The sequence below is a fragment of the Hetaerina americana genome, unplaced genomic scaffold (assembly GCF_022747635.1).
Source record: "Hetaerina americana unplaced genomic scaffold, ioHetAmer1.1.p SCAF_2, whole genome shotgun sequence".
Classification (NCBI taxonomy): Eukaryota; Metazoa; Arthropoda; class Insecta; order Odonata; family Calopterygidae; genus Hetaerina; species Hetaerina americana.
The window spans coordinates 2,961,473-2,976,844 of record NW_027286763.1 but is presented as its reverse complement, the minus strand read 5'-3'; the positions used below and the strand labels follow the sequence as shown (position 1 = coordinate 2,976,844).

General features: G+C 36.4%; 1 protein-coding gene across 1 annotated transcript; it reads left to right on the top strand.

The window, feature by feature from the left end:
* The first annotated feature begins 2,524 nt into the window (after positions 1–2,524).
* On the top strand, positions 2,525–13,519 carry CaBP1 (Protein disulfide-isomerase A6 homolog CaBP1). The gene is made up of 8 exons (XM_071584598.1): positions 2,525–2,678; positions 2,907–3,103; positions 3,338–3,571; positions 4,541–4,705; positions 5,650–5,859; positions 9,761–9,918; positions 12,473–12,631; positions 12,752–13,519. The coding sequence occupies exons 1-8, from the start codon at positions 2,651–2,653 to the stop codon at positions 12,918–12,920; spliced, it is 1,320 nt and encodes a 439-aa protein (XP_071440699.1). The 5' UTR covers positions 2,525–2,650; the 3' UTR covers positions 12,921–13,519.
* Positions 13,520–15,372: the final 1,853 nt, after the last annotated feature.

Here is a 15,372-nt window from a genome sequence, read left to right as displayed (position 1 = left end):
TCAGGTCTTAAAGCCTGGTCGTAAAATAAAAAAAAATGTATCAAGTGGAAAAGTGCTTTGATCAGTTATTTATTATGTTCGACTTCCACCTCATCAAGACTGAAGCTACTCAATTTGTAACTCTCCAATTGTACTCCGTGTATGGTTTCTTGAAGCTTACTGGCACTATAACTCAATGCTGTTTGCAGGACCCATTTCCACCACTTTTTTCTTCTCTTCTTTTACTACCCAACCAAATCCTGCCCTCTCTCAACCCTCCTCCCCTTCTCCTACCAGACCTCCATCCGCTTAAGGTGGTTGTGCCACTGAAGACTTCATCACCCACAGGAGGTGGTTTCGTTTGTGTAAGTCTTCATCTCTTCTGTGTGCTCTCTGTTTATGTATTTTATACATGCCTATATTAATGAAGAAATAATGAAGACATTTAGGTTCAAAACAAAGGATACCCTCTTTGGAATAATTAAAGGTCCTTTGATCCTATTTAATATCCTAATTATCCTATGACAGTGGAAAACAACCAGAGGACCTAATGAGTGTGAAGATGGCAATGCTGAAGTAACTTAGAACAGATAAATGCAAAGAACATAGAATATCATGCCTCACACATGGAAAATATTTGCCTGGATTATTGGCGAAAGAACAGAAGAGAGCACCATGGAGAAACAATGCAGATTCAGGGAAAGAGGCAATGCATACTCAGGTTGAGGGTACTGCTCAAAAAAATGATCTGTACGAACAAGCTATTATATGTAGCATTCGTGGACGTGGAGAAGACCTTTGGCCTAATTGAACAAAATGAGCAAGATACTGGAAGCGCTTGGAATGTACTACAAGATCAGAAGAATAATTCATCACCTCTAAAAGAATCAGGTTACAACCTTGCTAATGAAAAATAGAGGCCAATATAAACAAAGGAGTTAAACAAAGATGCAAACTCCTGTCAGAACTATTTAACATATATCTAAGAGACAATAGAAGACTTTTGCCGCCCCTTGTTCTGGCAGTGTAATGCCCTTGCCTGCCAACCCAGAGGTGGGTTTGATTCCTGCCTTGCTTGATCCTCCACCCGGGGTTTGGGTGTTTGTAATTATCTTCATTGTACATGTAATTTTTGGTGTAAAAGTGGAGAAGGGGCCATGAAGTATCAATGAAGCCATGAAAAAAATAAATGGAGCTCAATAATTTGGAGTCAAGGTGAATAGTGATGCAATTAATATGCTCTGGTTTCAAGATGAAATCACAGGATCGGCAGAAATACAAGAGTGCTGTAGATGAAGCACTTTGGGAATTCTTGTCTAATATGAGCATCAACAAGAATAAAACTAAAATCCTTGTGTTTGGAAGAGAGAATGAATACAGAAATCACAATTTGAGAAGTGAAAATAGAGCCAGTGGAATCAATTACCTTTGGCAGTGGTATAACTTTCGGATGGAAGAAGTTGAACTTCTTCCATCCAAAAGATGATATATTGAAAGATAGAGTTGCATGACATCTTTTTTATTAAAATAGAATAGAAACAGAAATGTCGAAAAATCAATTTGGGATATTATCGCTTCTTAAAAATGGATTCTTCAAATTTGAAAATCAAATTTCAATTCCTTAACTCAGAACTATTGAATTACTCCATCATCAGCATTTCAATCCTAAAATTGAAACTGCAACCATTCATCCTTCTCCATTAGAGGTACTAATGTTGTTTTCACTCACTTAAAACTTGCATAAAATCTTAATATCCACCGTAGAATGAGAACATGCATTAAGATCAAAATAATTTGTTGGCCTTTATGCATGCAACATGCAAGATTAACTGGCATGACACACAAAATCTTATCTTGAAAAATTATGAAATAAATGAATCCCTTGAATATTAATGTTTCATCCACTCTAAGACTTTTTTCTGGTACTTGGACTGATTTAAAGAAATCTGTCTGTGACTTACAATTTGGCGAATTGCATGCCATAAAAAAGTTTTGAGCTACCAATTTTTAATCAATGTAAAATAGTACGTTAGTGTTATTCATTGCACTTTCTTAGAGAAACACATTTCAAAGCCTAACTTTAAATAAACTAATTTATCAGTATACTAAAGCTACATGCATTTACCGCTGTTAATTAATTTTAATATCATTTGAAACGCCCGCCAAAGGAAATTCAATGTATGCCTATGAAACAAAGTCAGTCATTCGTTTATGATATAACTAATGATACTTGTTGCGGAATATTTTATTAATGCCTTTGAAAATCTTTATATTGAGAGGTATTCATGCTAAAAATTCATTTAATAAACTTTAGAATGAACAGTACATATATAATACTCCACCAATGAAAGTACGAATATACATTATTAAAAAGTACTGTGTTTGTTGACTGTTTTGCTCTATGCTTTTCGGTTTCATATTTTAAATTATCCATTGCGACAAATAAACAAACTGTCAACGATTGCCGATCTGCTGACGGTAACGACGTGTACGCATGTCTAAGCCTGCCTGGGTGAGCGGTGGCCCAATCACATTCCACCACGCATTGGAGACAGATTCACAACGAGAAGCGCGTAGGCGGCCGCGAAGTTCTATAGTAAGCTGTGTATAAATGCTTAAAATTTGATTGCAGCGGCAAGAAGCTCCTTGTTGGTAGCCGAAAGACCGTAAAATGAGGGGATTAAGCCGTCTTGGTTTGGGTATGCTTCTTTTCTACCATTTCTGCGATGCAAAGCAATACTTTTCATTTTGTTTAGTTTGTGACATGTTTTAGACCAGGAAAAGATTATTAGAATAAGTATATTTCCGTAGCATCCCAATTGTTGAGTGTTTTGATACTTTTCTCGTGTTCCAGGGTAAGGGAGCATAACATTCAACAGGTTTGAGGAATGATGTATTAATTCATAATATTCAATTTGTATTTTCAGCTTTCTTCGTAGGATTTGTCACCGGTGCAGCCGCACTGTTTCCGACCTCTTCCAATGTAGTGGACCTTACACCTTCAAATTTTGATCGACTCGTAATCGATGGCGATGAAGTCTGGGTGGTAGAATTTTTTGCACCGTGGTGTGGTCATTGCCAAAAGCTGGTACCAGACTATACTAAGGCTGCTGATGCTTTAAAGGTGAGCTATCTATTCTTTCTTGATTGTTACTGAAATCGATGGAAAACAAGCAGCTCTTGTCCAAATAAATGTCTCAGAAATGAAATTTTAGACCTTATGTTGAAGGCACCGAAATTATGCTATCTTAAGTAATATTAATGCTGTTAATTAGCTGCGGAGAATTTAATCTTACGTGCGTAGAAAGCTACTGTAAGCACAAAAAGAAATTGATTAATTTTTCTTAATCTCTTACAGGGAGTGGTTAAGGTTGGAGCAGTAAATGCTGATGAGCACAAGTCACTAGCAGGAAAGTATGGAATTAGAGGTTTTCCGACAATCAAGATATTTGGTGCAGACAAGAGGAAACCCGAGGATTTTCAGGGTGCTAGAAATGCCAACGGAATTGTGGAAGCTGCTTTAAAAGCAGCTCGTTCCAAGGTAGAGGCAAGGATGGAAAAGTCTGGAGGATCAAGTGGTGGTGGCTCAAAGGTAAGTCGGTACACGTTAAAAATTCTTTGCATTAAAAATCACCGTAATTTATTACTGTTTTTGCCCTTTGAATGTGAGGCAATGAAAGCATTTGATATTTCACAAACATTTATTTTCATATCTTACGCCTATTTTGATATATAACATGGCAATATAATTTTGTTTCCTAGGACAAAATTATATTGCCATGCATTGCATTGTAATTAATTTATTGGTCAAATATATCAAGTTTGTCTCTTCCATTTTTATTAGTCTAATTATTTATATAATTCAATTGATTACGATATTTACTCATCACAGATAAGATTTTTTTCAGGCAGGTTAGCATGTTGTCACAATAATTTGTTGTTCATGACAGACTAGTTCTCAAACAGTTAATGGTCATCCTGAAGTACTACGACAAATGTTTTTACCGGAATTTGCCACTTGTGATTTCCGTACTCCTTTCTCTTAATAAATAGAACATCCACCCCGGCAGGAGCTAATTGATAAAATCTATTAGCAACGTTTCAAAATTCGTCATCCAATGAATAAACTTATAACTACCAAGGGATGAATTGGATGGATGAAGATTGGTTCCATGGAAATCAGATACAGCGATTTCGTTGAGTTCATTTGATTTTAATAAAAATTCCAGAAATATTAAGTATAGATGATTTTAAGACAAAATTATAATTCTATCAGTTGGGAAAATCGAAAGTGTTCTGCAACAATTTAAAATGCAGACTCACGACGAATTAATAAAATGATGAGAGAAGTCAAAGCTTAAAGAAAAAAATCTGAACCTTAGATAGTCTCATTATCATTTCAAATGATTTAACCTAGTTGTTGCCGCGAGATAACATTGTATCGTGTAAACCTTTTTCGATGTGATATTTCATTAAATTTTGTGTTGACACAGTTCGTTTTTAATTGTTATTATCTTGTCATACGTCTTATTTCATGCGTACATTTGTCATTTCATTGCAGAGTGGAGACTCCAAGGATGTAATTGAACTTACAGATTCCAATTTTGACAAACTAGTTCTTGGTTCGGATGATATATGGCTGGTTGAGTTTTATGCACCATGGTGTGGCCACTGCAAGAATCTTGCTCCTCACTGGGCCAAGGCTGCTACCGAATTAAAGGGAAAGGTATATGTCATTTTTCATGTATTTATCGTGACATTTTTGAACATTTACAGTTCCCTCAACAGATTCTGTTTTAGGTATACATTCCTCAAAATCCTATTTTGACTCGCATTTAGTATGATTATTGTCTGTTATTTAAATCTTTAAGTCTCATTTATCATACACAGACAAGGCACAGACACACACACAGAGACACAGATAGACACACAGACAGACACATACAGACACACACTTAGACACACACACACAGTCTTTACTCAACTTATAAAACTTACCACCATTGCACTTGTCAGTTTATGAGCATGTGAAATGAATGTCAGCAGCACATTAATTTAATGCATCTTAAAGAAGGTAAATGGGAATTTAAAGGTCATAAGTTATCTCTGTATTAATCATAAATGAAAGACAGACATTATGCTATAATTTTGTGTGAATAGCCCGTGGATATTGCCTTGGTTCGATTTTTTTAATGTGATCTACTGTCATTAAACTAGGTAAGAGTGCTGCACAAAGAAAGGTCTCGAGGAATTCGTCATTCAATACTCATTAAGTCCAAAATTTGTTCTCAAAATCTATCTTGATAGTTGTATTGGTGATATTGTATAAGAAATCTTTTCCAATTAAAATAAATTTTCATGTTGTTATGCAATGGATAAAAATATAACTTTGCAGCTGTAATGGTAATGCATATAATTATGAATTTTACTTAATCTTCTGCCTTTGGTTGTTGTGTAACTCGTAATTTTATCATGTATTCTGCAAAGTCATGTATGATGCAAATTTTATGTCTTAAATTAGAGTAACTGATATAATATCAAGTGCATGGGTTGCATTTCCCCAAATGGATGGAGTTCTCTAATGTGCCACATCAGGATTTTCACATGAAATATATCTCAGGTAAAACATGAAATTAAAGATGTAAATTAAGCCATGTTTGTTTGTTGTAGGTGAAATTGGGAGCATTGGATGCAACAGCTCATCAAAGTAAAGCTAGTGAGTATGGAGTGCAGGGCTATCCTACCATCAAATTTTTTCCATCCGGTCCAAAAGATAGACTTTCAGCCCAGGAATATAATGGCGGGAGGACGTCTTCGGACATTGTTTCTTGGGCGCTAGACAAGCATGCAGAAAATGTGCCCGCTCCTGAAATGAAGGAGGTATGCCAGTATTTCCTTTTACTTAATCAGTTAAGTGAGATTATGATTCCAATCCTTTCCTGACTACCATTACACATTCTTTCATTTCAAAGAAATGTTCGGCTATTACTGATTTTGATTTCAATTTTTTATTTGCTCTTCTGTTGGCTTTTTAATTGTTTATAAATTAATGGAGATAGGTAATACTGCATATTTGAAATAATCTTCATGGAAAATTGTATAAATTATTTATAAAAGTCATTATTAAAAATGCCACTGATGCCCTTGCTTCTATCTTTCCATCAAATTTAAACATTGAAACACCACAAAAACTCTCGATGGAGCAATTTTCATGTGTTGCCTCTCATACTTGAGTTGTAATTTTATGTGCACAAGAGTGGCAGTGCCATCAAAGACCCAGAGTGATCGGAGAAACCACAAATTAAACATCAGTGTGACTAATTTGACCTCTGCATAAGCATTTGGTCACTGCTGAACTGGATAGCCTAGAAAAGCGTGGGATTTCACGGGAAGTGAAAAATTCATGGCAGTCCGTAATTTTGTCTCTTGTGTCTTATCTAGCTATTCCATATCAGACAATGCGATAATTCAAGTATTGCGAACAGTATTTCAAAAGGAAAAACTTGAGTCAAATGTAGCAACCCAAAAATTATCCAAATGAATGCCTGAAAACTAGATTAATATTATTGAATTTTTAAATCATTAAGCGACCTGTTTTACCCCAACGTATGGCGGAATATGGACAGTGCCTATTTATTAAGGTTTCCGCGATGGCTGTTTGATGAAGTTACCATTCTGCTTTCAGGGATTTCCGTTGCATACGCTTGCTCTGTGGGCAACAGAGTTGCCCCCAGTGGTGGAGGCATCTTCAGTTCAAGGTGATTTTCTTTGGAATTTGGGCACTGTATATGGGAGTCATGTGTATTGGCCAAATTGCAACACATGACTACAACCTGAAAATGCCTCGAGGACATGGGGGTGGGGGGTTTGCCCCCCCCCCCTCTCCCCCATGAGAGCTGATAAGTTCTATGCTGCTTCCGGGGGGAATCCCCGGAACTCTCTTATATCCCGGAGCATAGAACTTTCAGCTCTCATTTAGTAGTATATGGATTGCAGCATAACGTTACCATTGTCCTTGTGGTTTCCCCCATGCTGCTTCTAAAGAACTGGAGGGGAAGAACTGATGTTTGTGTGTGTGTGATCAGAGGATGTATTTTCATTAGTTTTCAGGGAAAGGACTGTGTTGAACTAATTGCATTTGCATATTTGTTTTGAATTTCCTGCCTTGCACTGTCCAACTGCTGGCTTCTATTATTACCCACACTTGTTCATGTCTTAATATCGATTTCCTCATTTGATTAAATATGTTTACGTATTAAAATATTGTCTGTGCATGATGCTCATACGTAGTCCTTTATATATGGCTTTGGAAACTGATTTTTATTTAATTCTTAATATTCTCTTAGGTCTATCTTCTATAAAACAGGAAATGTTTTGACATCCGAATTTTATTGACAATTAAGATTAATAAAGTTTCAATTTCTTGATTACTTCTGTATCATGCTGTCTAGTTACATTCTTGAAATTCCAAATTTGGGCTTTTCAGTCTCAAAAACTACACCAGAAATTATAGTGAAGAGCAAACGCAGTGTAAAAGTATTGTATTAAATATCTGTAATTTGTCCCAAGATGCTGCTTTTTTATGTGTATACTCTCTGGTTCTCGGCAACTTTCGTACACCTCTGTAATAAAATCTTCAAGCTCTTAAATTATTTGCAAAGACATTTGATGAATTTAAAGTTTTAGTTCCAGCATGTTCTCCTTTAGGTCAGTAATTAAGTGTAATCCATTAAGTGAGTTGTATTGCATAGGCAAGAGAGGAAAGAAGAGGTCAAACTTCTCAAGAGAAGCCCACCCAATTTAGCATTTGTCAACTTTCCGCTCCACACCTTTGATTCTTCTGTTTGTGGATTAGAAACATACGCAATGCTTTAGATTCGTGTATTAGATATGTGTAGACAGGGATTTGAGATGGAATTTGATGTCATACACAGTATTTGCCCAAGTGAGATGGGTTTAATTGCAAATAATCTGCCTCCTGGTGCGTGCAACCAACAGGCTAGAAGAAGTGCCGAATATGAGTAATATCTAAAACTATTGTTTTCTATAGATAATGTAATCCTTTTAGGACTTGATAAATTTTCCTCCACTACAATAATTCCAGCTGTCCTAAAGGTATTATATCCTGTAGTAGTAAACACATTGTGTAATTTACAGAAAGGCATGTTGTATGTTTGAAATTCCGGCTGCGCGGGAGCATTTGTGCTCTTCATTGCACCGAGACAGTGGTTGCCTGTCATGGGTGCCATAAAGAGCTGATCTGTGTGCCATCAGAAATCTTCAGTACGGAGGGAAGTTAGCAAGTGGGCAGGGGGACCTAAGAAAATGCCATCCAAGAGAATACAATGTTGTGAATATGGAAGTTTAAAATCATTTCCTTGTATGTGATGCGTATGCCAAAGCATGTGTTAAGATAGCCATGAAGTAGGTAAGGCCATTGAGCTGTTTCAATTTAAAGGACCATTTATTTCATGAGGATGTCATACTCCAGTGGGTAGTGTGCTGGGCTACTGACCGGAGGGCCCAGGTTCGATTCTGAGTGACACCTCTGGAAACCCTTGGCTTCATCCAAGTGGTGTGATTTTGTCTGGTACCAAATCTTCCTGTGAAACTGCAGGCAGCGTTGGGAGAGAAACTGGTCCCCCCTATTACCCCGATGTGTGACTTCTACACATTGTTGGGCTTAGTGAGCTCTACCCTCTCGTATCGAAACAACCTTTGGGTTGATACCGTTGATGTGTATTCTATATTAAGCCCGTGGCCTTTCTGTGTGGGCACCTCCAAGCAATGTTTTCTCTGTGCAAGCAAGTTGTTGAGTTTATAATGATCTCTTCATCAATGGTTACCCTGTTTGATATCAAATGCTGAAAGTGTTTTAAGTTCACTTTTTCCTTTCAGATCCCTGCAACAATCCCTGATTAATTTTTTTCACCATCAGTCTTTCACTGTTTTCCTTGCTGAATGTCGAATGAATTACGTGGCCACTTCCGCCACTTGTTACACCATTTGAAGGTTTCATCTGCAGAAAGCATTTGTTTCAGATCCTCTATTGAATTTCATTTATGATTGGAAGGAACAGAAGGAATTTTAAGTCTGCCATAATATATCTCTTTGCCATTCACCTTTCTCTGTCGTCTTCTATTCTATGACCACAATATGGAATGTGTTGTGATGAAACCTTTATTATTATAGGTAATTCAATTTGATATGATGCAGATGTTCGTTAAACTTAAGGAGGTCCTGTCTATTGTCTGACGTATTTGTAGTGCTTTGAGTGTCAGTGGCAACTTGAAGGGTTGGTGTTGGGTATACATGTAATTTACTTATGTTACTAATTTAGAAAGTGTATTATGAACATATTTTAATTAGCGGTCTGTGTTATTTTGGAGTTGCAAATGATGGGGAAGGTATGACCATGCTTCTCTATTTTTTTTAAATCCTTCATTTCACTTATCAATTTAATATATGTACCTATGATGATGTATGTAATAATTTAAATTATGGAAACATTAACCATAAATGTGATATCTAGCTGAGTGTATCAGTTTCATTACATTAAATTTCATGTTTTCATTTTATTTCAAATCATTGTATATTTAGATAATTAATTTATGCCCATGTATTATTATTCTTATAAAATGTGTCAATCCAGGCTTTGTGGATGACTATACTTTTTGTATCTTAATTATCTTCTTCTCGGAAAAATTCTTATACTTCTCATATAATACTTCGTGCAGTAAATTCTAGAAATCTCTGAAATATTTGCATTTATCATTTCTAGATAATTAATGAGGCGACATTGAAGGAGGCATGTGAACAGCATCCGCTGTGTGTAGTCTCAATACTTCCCCATATTCTGGATTGCCAGTCTGAGTGTCGTAATAAGTATTTGGAAACCTTGACTAAACTAGGTGACAAATACAAGCAGAAAATGTGGGGGTAGGTGTTTTTTTGAAGTATTTAAGAGATGAAGTCTGATTTCCATTCATGAAATTTATTTTAATTTTTTTATTTTAAATCTTCGTTATTATTTTTGTAATTATTCACAATATTTTGTGAAATTCATTGTCAGTATTGAATTTTTCTCACCTAATGGTACATTTTCCTGTTTATTCAAGTAATCATGCCTTCATTTTTTGTCTTTAATTTTTAAATAATATATTCTGCATTATTTGAGTATTGATTTTCTGTTCATGTTATCGTAACTTTTTGAATGATATTTTTCTTTGGCTTTTCATTCTTAAACATATTTTCATACCATGTTGAATATTTTCAAATTTATTGAGGTATTAAGCTTGAGAGAACCCTTGCTTTGTTTTTGTTACTCAAGGAGACTTTTCTAGTAACCTGGTAAGTGCCGATTTGATCTGAAGCATGTACATCATGTTCACCAATCTCGAAGGAAAAAATCAGTGGGGATATTGTGTGATTTTGGCAATCAGGGAAAGCACAAGTATTATCCAAACCATCAGTGATTTTTCTTAACTCCGATATCCGTCAGAAGGTAAAATTCATTTTAAAAACGTGTCCTGTCTCATCTTATACAAATTGTAGGCTGGCTTCAAGCCTCAGTAGACTGCAAATATGTCCATTTATTATAAGTAAATTATGGGCAGGATCCCAAATAGACAATCAAAAAATCAATTGAAATGACCAAATTGTATTTGCTTGATTCCATGTGCTACAAGCCAAGTATTTCCAAAGTCAAATTTTGCATGTGAATCAGTTGTAGCATAGTGGGGCATCCCATTCTGTCCTCATTTAATTCACTTGTGATGGCTCAGAGCAATGTTGATGAAGGGCTCTCCCACACTTTCCCTCTCTCTCAATGAATGTGGCTTCTGCAAAATGGCATGGTTGAGGAACCACATGTTGTGATTTAGTGGCATTTTTTGGGGATGAAGCTATGAGAAGTTTGAGGTAATAAAATTAGCACCACTATATCAGAGAAGGCAGAACAATTGATGCATGGTTGTGCACGAATGGTATCTTTCTGGACATCCTATTACCATCGGAACTGATGTCAATGTTGCAAAAGTATGGAAGGCCCACGAAGATCCATTCTGCAAATGTGTGGTGAGAATTAAGGACTGACCTCTGGCCCATGTCAAATTTTGATAAGATTTGCAGTTGAGGGAAATGGACTCTGTTCATCCAACGTGTTCTTCCCCCAAGGACTGCAAGGGAGTCTGCCAAAATGTACATCATGAGGGCGTGTGTTAAGTCACAAAATGGAAAATGCATGGTCTCGGATGTCATGAAATCTGTCATTGCAGGTGATAAAAAATCGATCCGGGGCAGGAAAAAAAGCAATTCTGCTCAACTAAATTATCTGGAGTCTGTGGCCACTGAAAGTGCTGGTGGTCAAGTCAATTATGAAGTTGATGGACGTACATTTTTTTCACCTTGCAGTATCTAGTAACCAGAGTTTATTCCCCCAAGAACAGACTAAAAGTCGAGTTTTACTATGAAGAGCTAAAGGGATTGACGGAGAATGTGTGACGGAAACAACTAGATAATTAGTTAGCACAAAGCCTTAGGTTGTGGTTGCTGCACCATGGCAGCACTCTCCTGCCCTTGGTAACGTTTTCAATGAGTTATTGCCAAGGAACCACGTACGGGTGCTTCCTCCCCCACACACCCTCTTCTTGCTGGACCTGTCTCCTTTCCACTTCCTCCCAAAGCTTGAATCGAGGAAGTTGGTTGGGATCTCTTGCGGAGACCCAAGGATGATGCTGGACGAGCTGAGAGAGGCTGGTTTCGAGGGGGTTTCCCAAGGTGGACGAAGGAGCATTGGCACGAGTGCAAACCGTTCAAAGGAGGAAAGAAAAGAGATGACGATTACTCTCAGAAGATGATTTTGATTAGTGGCTTGAGCATTTTTCAAATTTAAATAATTAATAAATGAATTTCAAAAATTTTTATTTCATGCATGTTTCAATTAACTGTTCCTGCCAAGGTGATTGAGCATGTGAAATTAATAACATGGCACGAACACTGCATTATAAATTTTCAGTCAAATTGGTGTGATATTAATGTTAGGATCGATGTTACCAATTTGTGTTCCAAACTGGGAAATTTTGGTAAATATAGTGTGCAGTATATATTTGAACGCATTTCTTGAACATTTAATTCAGAAATTGGCTTCCTCAAGCTATTTCTTTTAGTAATTTCTCCCAGTTCAATTACATATTGATAAATGAATAGAATAAATTGAAGAATTTCTCTCTGTACTCCATTTGCGCAAAGCATGAATGGTTTTGAAATGGCATCCATAGATTTTGGTGGCACTTGCCCATTCCTTCATGGCATGTCAAGTCAACTCACTGCTGTCAATAGGAACAGTTATACCTCTGGCCTTTGGCTGTGGACTCAATTGAAATCCATGTACTGGGCACACCAAACATTTATTTGGAAGGCTAAGTTGATTGTCTCAATTATCCCATCAGAACCAAATAAATTGATTAAGTGAAACTGTTAAACCTCTTTGCAGATGGGTGTGGGCTGAAGCCACAGCTCAGCCTGAAGTTGAAGAAATGCTTGAAATGGGTGGATTTGGATATCCTGCATTGGCAGTGATGAATGCTAAGAAAATGAAGTATTCAATTCTTCGTGGCTCTTTCAGTTATGAAGGCATCAATGAGTTTTTGAGGTATGAAAACTGTCGGGAGATTTTTATATTTTTACTGTTTACAATTGCAGATTTCCAGTGTTCTTTTTAAAGCCACCCGTTAGAAATTCCCGATAAATGCCTGTATTTGTCATATTCCAGGGATTTATCCTTTGGTCGTGGTTCAACAGCACCAGTAAAGGGTGCCTCCCTTCCTAAAGTGAGAATCATTGAACCGTGGGATGGGAAGGATGGTGAGTTGCCGCTTGAAGATGACATTGACCTCTCCGATGTTGACCTTGATGATGACCTGTCAAAGGATGAACTTTGATTATTTGAGACAAGGGTATCATCCCTTTGTATTCGAATAAGTGAGAGTGAAGCACTCAGATGTGTTTGCAGGAAAAACTGATGCTGCGGGTGTTAATCATTCAAAGGAGAAGTGGAATAAATAACTTAACTTTCCCGTTGTTGTGAGGGTGGGTGAAAAAGTGGTTATATGTCTGTGCGTGATTGCATAAGATGATTTCTTACCATCTGAAAATGGTAACTCATGAATAGTTGAGACTGATTATGATGTTACATAACTGATATGAGTCGTCACTTGTCATATCTGTTGTATATGTTCATAATTTAATGTTTGATGTAACCTACCATTTTTTGTTACGCACTTGTGATAAAACGTTTTATCTAAATGGTTCCTGTGTTATCTAACAGTACTGAAGCAATTCTTCGAGAGTCAACTGTAATTTCATTCCAAAGAGGCATTTCATTGAATGTTCCCATTGTTTGTGTAATGGCACAGCTACTTTAGCCCATGTGTAAATAAATGTAAATGAAGTTTGTACACACGTGGGAAGGCAAGTTTATGTATTTGATATTTGTATTTGTGGGAATGAATTACTGCAAAATTTGATGTTTGAAAACACATATAGCTTATTGATACTTATTTATAATATAGCTTTTTACGGTTAACTTCAAAATTTGTTTGGAAAGTGACCAGATGGTAGTCAATTTCAGGGCCCACAATTTTTTTCTAAATCCCACTATTGACATTAAAAAAAGCAATCCTACAAATCGTAATGTGTATTACATGCATGAAAATTTGTTTTCTATTGGCTTCTCCCATCATTACCGATGTTGAATCACTGTTTTAGTAAATATTTTGTCAATTCGGATGTTTCACATAAACTCTTCTGTTGCATATAAATTGTAAAATTGATTATATGGACCTCTTCAGACTGACAAGTTGAAGCATGGTAAAATTAGTTGAAGATGGAGTAAGTGGGGATGCAATTATTTCGCCATGGGAAATTTTAGAAAATAAAAAAAAGTAGGTTGAACTTATCTGGGACCTTAAAAACAGTAGTCTTGCTATTTTTGAAATTTAATAATTGAGAAAAAATTAATATTTCAAAATAAATGAATATTTAAAAATTTGAACAATTCCATATTTGGCCTGGAAAATTGTCAATGTGGTTTTATTAAATTTATTGAGATACTGAAAAAATTAACCTGGAAAATATAATTTATGTTTAAGAAGTCAGCACTTATTGCTGTGAATGTTACATTTAAAAAATTGACAATGTTTATCACCAGGGGTAAGTCTGCAAGCTGTGGACCTCATTCCACTGACCTATGCCCACCAATGTACCTACTATTTTCTGAGAAGATATTGAAATAATTTTTTCCATTTGTCTTTTTCTTGTGCTGCATTTCCCCCTATCGCTTCTCATTTTTCATAATACAATTTCTTCCATCTAATTTTTCTATAAATTTGTGGTATAGAGCTTAATTGCAGTGGTTTTTCCAAAGAGAAAGTCAAGAATGAAATACACAAGTAACTTAAGTATGATGACATGGATAAAATTAAGTGATTAATCATTGACACAAATGTTTGTGATTAATAAGTTCAACTGTATTTTTCATCTACTATGATGTCAGCATGTATTTTGTTGCAAATTCCCAATTGGCTGGCATCAACCAAAAGGAAGGTTGGCCATAAACCGTTTTGGATATTAAGGGATTTTGGTAAAATGCAACATGAATTTTCCTTAAGAATCACCCTAAAAACCACAATCTTATGGAGGACTGAGTGTTGAATCACATGCCGTGGTTCACTTTTTGTAATATGCACGACAGCTCCCCCTCCTGTTGAGAGCCCTGTGATGGAGACCCTTTCCGGTCTTGGGACATGAATTTCAGCGTCAGACATAAAGAAGACGTTTGTCCAGCAATGGCCAAAATTCATTGTATTCCTCATCTTTCCCCAATTTTCAAGCACAATGAGAACCCTAGGATGAGACGCATCCCTATCACACTACACTTGGAAGTGGAGATCTGGGGAAGTGTTTCGAGAGAAAAGTGGGCCCTAAACAATTTGAATGGTTATTGTTTCCTACTCAAGTTCCATAGGTCAACTGACCTTTGGCTACCAATTTCACCTCCCGTCAAGAGCGAGGGTTCAATGGAGTTGTGACTCGATTATTATTCTTTAGTCCATCAAAAAATTTAGAGAATAAAATGTGTGAACTGCGATGTAAAATTATATGATCGGCATGGGTGCTTACTGTGAGCTCCCTTCTCTACGTGATTCAGCAAATGGTGTCCTGCTTCAAGTTTGTCAGTCAGCAGATCTAAAGCATAAACAAAAATTACTAATAGGCTCGCGATTCACGGATAAGAGGATGTGTCCATTTGAAATATACCTGATATTATTTTACCTTGTTCAGTGACCTATCAAGAAGTCCCATGCTTTTTAAATATTCAATTGTTTCCGGCTC

What these genes read in the sequence shown, in the direction of transcription:
- CaBP1 (XM_071584598.1), top strand. Translation starts at nt 2,651, where the DNA reads ATGAGGGGATTAAGCCGTCTTGGTTTGG. An exon ending in ATTAAGCCGTCTTGGTTTGG is followed by an intron (nt 2,679 to 2,906) that starts GTATGCTTCTTT and finishes TTGTATTTTCAG; the next exon opens with CTTTCTTCGTAGGATTTGTC. An exon ending in AGGCTGCTGATGCTTTAAAG is followed by an intron (nt 3,104 to 3,337) that starts GTGAGCTATCTA and finishes AATCTCTTACAG; the next exon opens with GGAGTGGTTAAGGTTGGAGC.